The sequence below is a fragment of the Myripristis murdjan genome, chromosome 23, assembly GCF_902150065.1.
Source record: "Myripristis murdjan chromosome 23, fMyrMur1.1, whole genome shotgun sequence".
Classification (NCBI taxonomy): Eukaryota; Metazoa; Chordata; class Actinopteri; order Holocentriformes; family Holocentridae; genus Myripristis; species Myripristis murdjan.
In genome coordinates, this window is record NC_044002.1 from 11,522,354 (window position 1) to 11,534,421 (window position 12,068).

General features: G+C 42.0%; 1 protein-coding gene across 1 annotated transcript in view; it reads left to right on the forward strand.

Moving 5' to 3' along the window:
• Positions 1-12,068, forward strand: part of plxna4 (plexin A4) — a 277,609-nt gene that overhangs the window by 193,787 nt on the left and 71,754 nt on the right. The window contains exons 6-9 of the mRNA XM_030045687.1: positions 1,584-1,707; positions 6,777-6,930; positions 10,457-10,556; positions 10,748-10,862. Of these exons, the coding sequence (XP_029901547.1) occupies positions 1,584-1,707; positions 6,777-6,930; positions 10,457-10,556; positions 10,748-10,862 (493 nt within the window). The remainder of the gene's footprint in view (positions 1-1,583; positions 1,708-6,776; positions 6,931-10,456; positions 10,557-10,747; positions 10,863-12,068) is intronic.

Genomic DNA, 12,068 nt, shown 5'->3' on the forward strand with positions numbered 1-12,068 from the left:
GTTATGTGTGTGTATCTGTGGGTTTATGTGTGTGTGTGTGTGTGTGTGTGTGTGTTGTTTGCCTGGGGGTACTTTATATATGATGTGGTCTTATTAAATCAGGGGTAGAAAAGGAGGAACAGACAGCAGTGATAGAGAAGCACAAAGAAACCAGAAGCGATTAAACCCCTACTCAAACCGGCTTAGCAGTGAAAACCTCACAGAAAGCCAACAATTGTTGCCTCCCTTTAAATCTTGCTTCTTTATTCCTTTCTCTCGCACTCCCTCCCTCTCCTTCTCTCCCTCTCTGTCTGTCTCCTGCACTCTACCCCTTCCCCTTCCCCTGCTCTCTCTCTCTCTTTTTCTCTTTCTTTCTCTCTCTCTCTCTCAAACAGATTATTTCTTTTCTTTTTCTTTATGTCTGTCCTCTTTTCGGCGCGTTAGGCCGCTTAACTTTACAATACACATGTCAGGTCAAACCCCATCCCCCCCAATCCTCCCCAGTTCAGGATAAAAAGCTTCTTGCTGCATAAGGTATTACTGTATCTCAGCCGTCAACCACCTCAAAAGTCCTCTTTCGTTCGTTCATTATGCCCTCTTTCTTTCTTTTTACTCTTATTTCACCAATGGAGTTTTAGGGCACTCTGTGGATTTGCCAGGTTGTTAATTGCATTGCAAGGTTTTGTCTAAATCAATGGGGGATTAAACTTGAATAAGTTTATGAGGGGATTAGATGAGTGTGTGTGTGTGTGTGTGTGTGTGTGCGCGCGTGCGTGTGTGTGTGTATGTGGAGTGAAATTTGAAGAAGTAGAGGGGTTAAAGTTGTATCATGGTTCAGGCTGTTGGTTTCTCGCACAATTTCTCACAGAAAATACTTGTATCAATACAACTAGGCTTCACTGGTTTTTCCTCAGCTACCCTTGTTGGAACATTTGACTCACAAAGTTTCCAAGTCCTCTGTAAGCACCTGCTGGGCATACTGTGCAGTTCTGATACTCACCTCAATAACAGAGCCATTTAGATGCTCTTACTAATGGGACCTAGACTATATCAATGGATAATGTTAGGAATTGTGAGCCTGCAAATTCCCCCTACAGCACAAAAGAAGGTCCAACCCTCCAAACCACTGTAATGGAGTGGATTAGACCACCTGGACTGGTATTAAGGATGGAAGGAATCCATCCCCACCCCCCACCGACATCCACTCTCCACCTGCACTTGGCACTGCCCATGAATGCCAGTCATTAAGTCAGTTTTACAAAGACGGGGCCTGCTCCTTTCCCAGCGGACCGGTTCCACTTCCACATATAGAGCAGCCATTGTTTTAAATGCTTCTGCTCCCACTCTCTGGAGAATGGGTCTCCATTCAGTGGCCAGTGTAGCTAGTGAGCTGCCAGAGGAGAAATATGATAAATGTGTCTGCCTCCCCCTGTTAGGGAGCAAGGGAACATTTTCTTTTTCCCAGGTGCCAACAGGTGGAAAGAGGTGAACCCTGGTCAGGTTACTAGGAAGGGAGAAGGAAGGAGGGTGTGTGTGTGTGTGTGTGCATGTATGTGTGTGTGTGACCAGTGAATAACACCCCCTCTCTTCTGTGTGTTTTCCAGGTGCACCAGAAAGGAGAAATGCGAGCGCTCGCTGGAACCCCGGCGCTTTGCATCAGACATCAAGCAGTGTGTGCGCCTCAGTGTCCACCCAAACAACATCTCTGTGTCCCAGTTTAGTGTTACGGTGAGTGGACATTAAACACACTACTCCTGCTCTGCATTAGAAAAAAAAAAAAAAAAAAGAAAGAAACTGTGGCCCGTTTTTCAAAAGTTTGAGTAGACGTGCAGTTGTAGCCATAGTAGAAGTCCCACATCTTATTTATTTTTCATCCTGTGAAAAATGAATATGTCTTGTCCTGTGTGCAGCTTTCCTTTTTCAAATGTTGTAAAGTAGAACTTAGTTGCATTGACCACACTGTTATTATTACTGTTTTTTTTTTTTTTTAAAAAAAAGAACATGTCTTTTCTTTGTGCCCTCTGTGAACTGAAAAGTAATCAAAATTTTAATTACACATAATTCCTTTTTTTGACTGTCAACAAGGAGTAAACAAGGCAGCAAGAATTTATTTCAGTAGCACACAAAACAGTGAGAATTAAGAAGTCAAGGAATTATGAATCCAAGTCTGTATAGTTCCATCACAGAGCTAGAAAATCATCCTCATTTTAAATTGTCTGCTCATTGTACTGTAGTCAAAGCCAAATGTGTTGCTCTTGAGACAGTCTTGTCTGGCAGTTTGACAATATTGCACTCTCAAGCATGATTTATAATCAGTGCAATATAATTATGCCCTAGATACTGATTAGTAGTAGAGCGATGTCAGTGTTAATTCTGTAATCTTGCATTACATCATTTTACTGCATGCCAACTTGCATCCGTCAAATCCTGACCTCACAAGTCGCAGTCCTCTTAAATACTGACCCAACAAAATGTCAACAGTCATTAACAACCAACGGTTTTAGCTCTGTGGTTTTTGGGGCTTTTTTTTTCTGACTGTTGGCAGCGTTTTTTTCCTTGGACATAGAAACAGCTGCCAAAATACGAGTGTTGGAATTGGAAAATAGGAATGTTGGTATTGTCTTGCTTGTTAGACGGCATAGCTTAATGTGCAATGAGTTGTGATCCGTTTGGACAAAAAGATGCACACCGACAGCATCTGGAGAAATACAAAGTTTTGTTATAGTTGTTTAGTCATCATTTTGTTACCCTAGCTTCTAGCAGAGTACACAGAGTGCCTGCATTTGCACTCATATATCTGTCAGCGTGAAGGACCATGTGATAATAGTACAGGTGCAAACTCGTTTTAACCGTGTTATGTTACTATATACAGACTTTAGCTAATGGCAATGCTTTGTCAATGCTTGTATCTGCCTGCCTCCTCTATCTGTGGGGCTGTGAACGTTCTCTCTAGAGTGTTTGATATTGGTAAAATTCACCCAAGGGTCTATCTTTGATGAATTTAAGGACTACACATCTTCATGTTGACCCTGTTCAGGTGGAGATTTTTCTAATGTTTTTAAGTCTTTAATTGGATCAGGTGTATGAAAGTAGAACTGCAACAAAAACTTGCAGGACAGATGTTAACTTGAGTGGACTGGAAATCACCAGATCAGAGAATGAGCACACTCTTTTGAACTGGAACTGGAGGGGCAACTCATAGAGAGGGCAGGATAAATGTGCATGTCTCTCTGTGCCTCTCTGTGTGTATATCTGTGTGTGTGTGCAGCTTGTTCTGGAGAGGCCTTGGCGAATCTGGCAGTATTTGGGTTCTCTGTCAAGAAATGTCCCATCTTAACATTACATTTTTCAAACCATTTTCAGTGCCGCTTCATATCAGTGTGTGCAGCCTGATGAAGTAGTTTAAGTGTTGTTAGTGGAATATTCAATGCACACAGTATTATAAGATATTATATGTTAAAGGCCATAACAGTGGATATTATGAAAATCCCACTGACCCCTCTTTGGTATCACATTTGAGTTCAGTTTCCTATTTAATGGACGTTTGGAAATGGCTTTTAATCTCAGAGGCCAAGTGCATAAATATCCAATATGATTTTCTAAGGTCAAGCCTGGATGACTATTCTCAATCCCCGCTGCTCCCCTCAGCAGCTCTGCAGGTCGCACGAGAGGTGTTGATTTTCCAAGATATACCTCCGCATCGCTCTAATGATATTCATGGGGTGTGTGCGTATATTTGTGTGTGTGTCTGTGCTCTGCTGCGTGCCCGATCCTTTGGAGAGTGTTTAACCTTTTCCCGGCGAGCAAGCATTACCCAAAGGCTATGCCACACATCTCCCATCCAGTTGATTGCAGGGCAGAGGCTTCTGGCAGGCAGACACGGGCCCCTCCTTGACCTTTGTGTTATTAAATATTTGTTTGAAAAGATAAGCCAGAGCCTCCTCTAGAGAAACAGAACACTTCTCAGTGTGTTTTCATTTTTATTTCCTCTTTGCTTTTCCCTTGATGTTTGTTGTGTTGGAAACTTAAAGTTTAACATATCAGTTTCATTTTGTATGTATCCTTATTTTTCTCTAAATCAATAGCTACCGCTGAACTGGCCTACATCTCCAAATAGAAATACTTATTTTTTTCCCAATTTACTCATAGCCTTATAAGAGACTATTACAGATTACGACAAAGCTGTGACATTGAGTGACTGAATTACATGGGATCTCTGCTCTCTGGTGAACTGATTTTACCTTTATTGTTTTACTAATTTTACCTTTAGTAAGCATTGATGGTGATGCAAATCCATGCCATAAGCTATTCATTAGAAACCTCTCCTGTGCAGAGTAGGTGCAGTGGCATTTATAGGCCTAGTGTGTCAGTGCAGTGACTCATTTCAAAATAGTTAGAATAGATAGATACTGTATACGGAAAACATCTTCTAAACTTATTTCCTTTATTTGTTTGTGTAACAATGGATGTGTCAGGCAACGAGCTGCGTTTGAATAAATTCAACGCCAAACATTTGAGGCTAAGGTGTTCTTTTTTATTTCACCATGGCAACAAGAACAACCCATCATCACATATCCTCTGCATTAGATAGGGTGTATTATCAGCTAGAGGAGGGCATTTTTGTGTATACATGCATTTCTGTGTGCAATGTGTGTTGCTGTTAACATGAATGCTGGGTTATTTTCATATTCATGCAGCCCTGCTGCGGCGAGGGTTAGGCTGTGACTGCTCCAAATGTAATTGAGGAAACTCTAGGCTGGCTGTATTCCCGCGTTAAAAGGAAAAATAAAATTAAAGTGAAAGACGCAGAGGGAGTGAGAGGGAGCGAGGGAGCGAGGTTGTGTGAGAGACAGAAGCCCTGTTCATGTATTGTCCATCTTATATGGGAAGCGCTGTATCTGTTCACTGTCGTGCCGCCGTCTTTTCATTAAACAGCAATATAAAAACAGTGCAGGTCAGCCCTTCTCCGCTGCTGAAGCAGCTTTCAGCAGCACATCACAAGTGTACTATGGACTGTGCCTCAAATCAATGCCTAGGCCAAGGCCCACTTCAGATGTGCTTTTCCATCAATATGTATATTTTTGGTCTTGACCCCACTCCTCCTTCCTCCCCAACCCTCTTTTTTCTCCTCATTCAATGAGAATGTTTTTTTCTTTCTTTTTCTTATACTCTACCTGAAGTCAGACAAGTTTTTGCTGAGAGAGAGAGAGCTTACACAGCGTTTTCAGATGAAAAAAAAATCTGCATTCTTTGTTTCCCAGATTCCCCTTATCCTTCCCTGTCCAGGAGACCGTATGCCTGTTTTTTCTCCTTACCTCCATTCTTCACTGCCTCATTCTCCTCCTCATTCTTTCTGGTTTCTCTCTCCCCCTGCAGTCCCTTGTCTATCTCTTTTCATCCCTCACTTTGTTCAATCCATCTATATTTAATTGGCTCGTCCGTCTCCTCTCACCCGTCTTTCCTCCACCTCTCTCACCTCTGTCTTTTCACCATATCTTTCTCTCGCTCTTATAAGGCCTCTGCCGTCTTTTGTGTCAGGACACGTGCACATTAGTATGAGATGTACAATCCACACGGTCCCTCTAAGCCACAATGCATTGAGGGGGGTGGCTAGAAGGGCAGTAGCCCTAGGGGACCTAGATGAGGGCCACAGAGATGGTGCTCTCCCTCCCTCTTTTTGTCGCAACTCCATGTCTCTTTCCCCCATTCTCTCTCTTTCTCTCTCTCTCTCTCATGTTCTCTCTCTCTCCTCCTCGCTCTCCTCATTCTCTGTCTCCCCTCATCCATAGATGTTCATGTCAGCATGCAGTAATAGGTCAGAGCATTTTGATGCCGTCTGGACAGGACCCATATGCCTGTTCACACATTGACCGCTCATTTAAGTGTCCCTCAGTAGCCCTTTTGGCCACTGAATGCCCTGCAGATGCTCTGCTCTATGCAGAGCTTGCAGCTGTGCCTCCTCTCAGCCATATTGTATTAAAGTCATATTGACTCACGAACAGATGTGGAGTGTGCACAGATGCGGTTGTCTGAACACTATAGTCATATAGTAACAGTGGGGGGAGGGCCCTATGATGTCTGTCTCATTAGGTGCAGCTATAAAATAGACTCACTAAACAGATTTATTATATCAGTGTTCGGGGTAACAAGTTACATAATGTGACGCATTATGTAATATTATTACTTATTTGAGTAATTGGATGGTCTAGCAAGTTACCACTTAAAACTGAGTAATATCATTACTGTTTCTGTTGTAAGTAACGTGTTACTTACAGTGGTTGACAGCCAAGCGTTTTGAAAGCTTCTGTTAATGAGATACCAGTGTGAGGCTTAGAAAGTGGTGCAGTTATTCATCCTTAGTAGGCTACCTCGAGATTCTTTTCCATTAATTATTTCTGAGTGCTGCAGCCTGTTCATTATGTTGGTGAGGCGTGATGGTCAATATGTAATTATTGTTTTTATTTTAACAAGCAGCCCTCAAAATAATTTAGCCTACACAATCAATTTTTTGCTTTTGTTTTTCAGGAGTTCATCCTGTAAGCTTGTATTTATCTAGGCTGCCCGAGTCCTTATTATGGATTTTTAAATGATTTACATGAGTTTTTAAGGCATTTAACAGACATTGTTTTGACTGTATCTATTATTTTAAGTAGCCTACCACTTGTTTATCAGCAAAACTCTCCAACAGTGAAGCTAAAATTAAATATAACAAGTTACTACATACTGTTCACAGCTAGCATATTGATGAGCATGCTGACAGTATTTAACTCCATCCTTCTTTTGTTTACTCTCTCCAGTTGGTGTTGGAGGCCCATAACGTCCCAGAACTTTCAGCAGGGGTCAATTGCACTTTTGAGGACCTGGCTGAGATGGATGGGCTGGTGGAGGGCAACCTCATCAAGTGCTCCTCCCCTGCTGAGAAGGAGGTGCCGCGTATCATTGTTGACAAAGGTAATAACAGCTGCCCGCCAATATCAAGAGCCTAGATTCATCCTTTGCTTGTGTCATCAGGGATTTGTCCGTATTGTAGTGGCTTAGCAGTGCAGTATTGCTGTGGAGATGGATATAATGTTAGGATCACCATCCACCATTCACTCTGTGCCCAGGAGAAGGAAAGAGGGAGTACACTTTACTGGAGCTGCAGAATGTCAACATTTTCTACTGCTTTAAATTAAATTTGAAAATTACTATGCACAAATATAAAGAAGACTTTTACTAAAAAACTTTTACTAGAGTTACCCTCTCTGTATGAAACATTTGAGTATCAAAAATAATTTTAAGGAAAGACCTGTAGAATAGCCTCTGTCATAACAGAAGGGGAAGCCATGCCGGTATCTGATGATGCAGATGCTGACCTGATATATCGTTAAACTGATAAAATGGTCTAACTCTATCTTCAAGTACTTTATTCTTTACAGGTATTTTATTACTATTCTTATTTCATATTCAGCCGATTTGCAAAACTTTGATGATAGGATGAGAGTGTCACTCTAAATTTGCAGTTTTATGGCACCTGCTGGAACAGAAACATACTCGTCTGCCAGGGAGAGACAAACAGTCATGTGGATAGTCTCCTCTCAGTCAGAGGCGTGCTATTTACTGGCCTGGGGTTATGAGCTTTTGAGTGTTTTTGTCTTCCTGTTGCCATCAGTAGCTCAACAGGCCTTGGAGCACTGCCCTAGGACATATTTAGTAATTAAATGAACATTAGTCATTAGGCTACGGTGGGATTTATTTACCACCTTCACACAAGTGGATGGCACCCAGGTTAACCCTAGTACAGGATGGGACTGTCATCCCACTCAACCGGGCTTCTTTCTACAGCATTTCAGCTAATTTAGAGCAAGGAGATGACACGGTCCCCTTAGACAATGTTACCGCTTTCATTGCTTTCAGGAGAGGAAAAGATAAAACATTTCTGACATAATTCATTCCACAAGAAAGGAATAGGGGAAAGACTAGCTACTTTTTTCTGTCTTTCTAATTCCCTCGCTTCTTTCTCTTTGTTCTCTGTGGTTGGCTAAGCCCATTCTAATTGAACAGTGCTCCCATCTGGGCAGGCCTGTCCCTGGGCAGGCAATCTTTCACTGCCAAGTCCTGATGACGTGTCCTCATGTTGAGATAATGAAGATGCCATACCTCCACAGAACAAGAAAAAAAATGAATAATGAATGGAACGAAACAGAGAAAATGGGCAGGAAAATGAACAAGATCCATTGTTAGTTCTCAGACTTATAAATATACAGAGGCTCGCTGATGCTTGTTAATCTGTGTTTAGCACCACACAGCTTTTATTCATCGTTTTTGGCAGGCTCTACCACTATTTCAATCGAACCTGTTGTCAATTTCTAATTTTTTTTTAGATTTTTTTTGTTTGTTGTTGTTTGTTGTTGTTTGATGTTGTTTATTTACTGTTGTTCATGTACTTATTTATTTGTCTGCTTACTATATCTCAATTTTTACGGCAACTTCACTTTTTGAAAAATCGGTGAAAAGTAACGATTGTGAAGAGAAGAGATATGGTTTGACATATCATACGTTGGCACCATCAATAAAAAGCAAACATACAACAACAAATGAACTTTTAAGCAAAGAAAAAAAAATTCACACATTCGTCATGCATTGCCCACAGCAATGAAAATAAATTCCACTGAGAAATTCTGTTGACACTGGAACCAAAACCCATACATGGGGTGAATTAGCGGATGACTGGCATCGTGGCCGATCTGGACCAGTAGCTAGTGGCGATGGTGTACAGAGCGCTGCATGAATAATGATAGCTGTAAAGACTGGAGTGGATGGAGAGGGGCTGAGCAGACCACCATGAAATTACAGTGCTGGAGAAACCCGCTGGGTCCAGACATACACACACACACACACACATCCGCTCACACATACCTTGAATTACACAGCGCACACACACAAACACACACACACTCTCATGGGTGCATACATCAGTCATTCGCATTTGCACACACATGCACCCACATATGTATCCATTCATACAGTGCACACACATTCGCACACAGAAACGCACTACAGCGTTGTAATAAAACAATTTACAGACACGTTTACAGATGTGAGGCTGATAGAGAGCCTGAGGGCGCTTTGGGGAATTAAAAACAATTTGCTCAGTGTTTGTCATGTCAGCCACATGTAAAGCTACAGTGATGCTGCTGTTAATGCAAATATACATGTGTACACACATAACCCCTGATACACGCAAATAAAACATACAACCGTTCTCTTTTTGTGCACTGACTCTCTCCTACACACAGTTGTAACCTGTTCCTATTTCAGGGAGAAGAATTTCCAAATTTTTTGCCTAAATTTGCCACTTTCAACCTCCATTTTTACTAGTGCTCATTAGTTTCAGTATGGTTGAGAGAGAGAGAGAGATAAAAGAAGGGAGAGCGAGAGATGGGTTGAGGAGAGAGGGAGGGGTAGATAGTGTTAGCAGGCTTCAAGGTAACATTTAGGTGGCCTAATTAGGACAGATCCTTTGTCAGCGGTGCTTTACAGTGATTGATGAATGATTCCTTCTTTGTTAGAGAGATGGAGGGAGACACAGCGGAGAAGGAGGAGAGAGAGGGCGGAAGAGAGCCAAAAGAGAGCCGTATATAGAGACAGAGACAGATAGAGACAGAGTGGGGGTGAGAGAGAGACAGAGAGAGAGAGAGAGAGAGATACACAGGTACTTGAGAGAGTGAGAGAGAGAGAGAGAGAGAGAGCGGTTAGATGTGTGGATGTGCTGTTGAATTAAACATGAACTCCTTCATTAGGGCCAGACAAAAGGACACACCAAATACAGATGAGGCGCACACACTTGCCCGCACACATACACACACACACACCCACACACATAGGTTCTTTTTCATCTCCTTTTCCCTTTACCTTGTCAAAGACATTCTCAAAGACTTTCCTGGGGAATATTTTCTAACCCAGGGGAACTGCGTGTGCACCAACTTTTATTGTCTCTTGTAGGGCAGCAGGGATAGCGAGACTTAACCCAACAAACCTTCCTGCTCCCGCTCTCTCCTAAGAAACTGCCTTTGCCTCTGCAACAGGCTACGCACCTGTGGCTTAAAGCAGTAGTATCGTTTTTCTTAATGGAATAATCTAATGAGAATACCCAATGAAAGAGGATCTGTGAATGAGTGAATTAAAATGATTAAAAATAACTTTGACTTACTACTGTTGTCATACGGGCAAACGCTAGCATCATATGATTGAATTCTGCTTTGTTTCTCCTATGTGTTTCTGAGGCTGAACAAATCTGTCAGAACTTGCTTCACCAAATGAGACATGTGAAGCAGTATGAAACAGCTTATGGTATTTCTTGCTCCGTCTTTCTCACACTGTTTTCCTTTTTCCTTGCTTGATAACTTTGTCTCTTTTCTGACTGCAGTGCATTCTGTCTACCTCTGTACATAGCTTTAAAAAAAATCAAACTTACTATGATCACGCTTTTCTGCAGGTGACCACCAGATTGTCCAGCTGTACCTGAAGTCCAAGGAGACGGGCCTGGCTTTTGCAAATACCAGTTTTGTCTTCTACAACTGTAGCGTGCACAAGTCGTAAGTCTGTCCACCAGTAGAAGATTTTAAGAGAAAGCCAATAACCATATTGCACACAGTGTAACTAAGATTTTTTTCCCCAATATATCCTATCCTAGCCTATAATATACTAGCAAGTAGGTGGTATTTTTCTGTGATACAGTTCTCATTCTTCACCACCTCCTCTTTATTCTCCTCTGCTCTTCATGCAGGTGTTTGTCATGTGTTAGCAGTCCCTACCAGTGTCACTGGTGTAAATACAGACATGACTGTACACATGACCCACGGACATGCTCCTTCCAGGAGGGACGAGTCAAGAAGCCTGAGGTCAGTCCCAAGCCATAGGCAGAGGTCATGGGGTGAATGTGATTTATCCGCCCTCAACCGTTTACCATTTTAGATATAAATTGCTTTGGGACTCTCAGAATTAGTTAACAATTAGTTAACATGATGCAGATAGTTTCCTACATGATGCAGCTAAATATGGTTGTCACTCCTCAACTCCCTACCTGAAAAAGTCATGTACTGACGATGAAACGTCCCTGTTATTTGTGGTATATTATTATTTAAGAAACATTTCATAATTGGTGATTCTAGCAGTTTGTGTGACTGATGTTGAGTAAATTGAAAACATAACTTATGTTAGCCACCATATTGGTGTAAAGTAAAAGTTACTGTGCTAATATACATTAAATACAACCACTGCAAGTCTGGAACAGTAAAGGGACTCCTGTTACTCAAGTGCACAATCTAGTCATTGTACTGCATGTTCCACTTTCTACTATATGAGTCTATTAATGTTAAAGACACACATTATGCTTGATAATCACAACTGAAGTACAGATATACACGCCCTCCCAATTGATGTTCAGTGAATCAGCAAATTCTGTTTCTGCTGTGTTTGGTTCATCCCACCGCGGCACCCAGGATTCAGTCATCAAATCTCTTTCATTCTCTGTCCCTCATGAGTGCAAAGACAATCAAACTCTGCAATCAAACTCTAGCCCATGAACACAAAGTTATGAAATCCCTTATTTTATTGCTGCCAAGCTTCAGTCAGACTTTTCTTATGGGCTGGCACGGTAATACAATGAAGTGAAACAAATTGAGGAGAAATGTTTGGCTGCGTGAGACTAATAGGTATCATTCTAAGTTTCACATACGAAAGGAGTTGCATTAAAAGGATTGAGAGACACCTTTCAACTGCAGCGCTTCCATCTGGCATGCGTCTCTTGGCATGTCCCGCTCTTGACTGCACATCAAAGGGCCATGGAAGCTAATAAAACGGAGCCATTTCCTCTCGCCCATCCCTATTCCCTGTGACAGCTTAGTCTGTGTGAATTATCAATAGTATTGGCAGCCGGTCCTATTCCCGCCGAAGCAGAGCCCACTGTAATTAGGCTGCTCGGCTGCAGAGGACAAGCCACTCGCTGGATGGGGTACATCTCTGTCTCCCCTCCTCTTTCCTCTTTGTGCCTCCCCATTTACCCCCGTCCTGCTTTTTTTCTAGTCCTATGAGAGAGTTCAATCAGG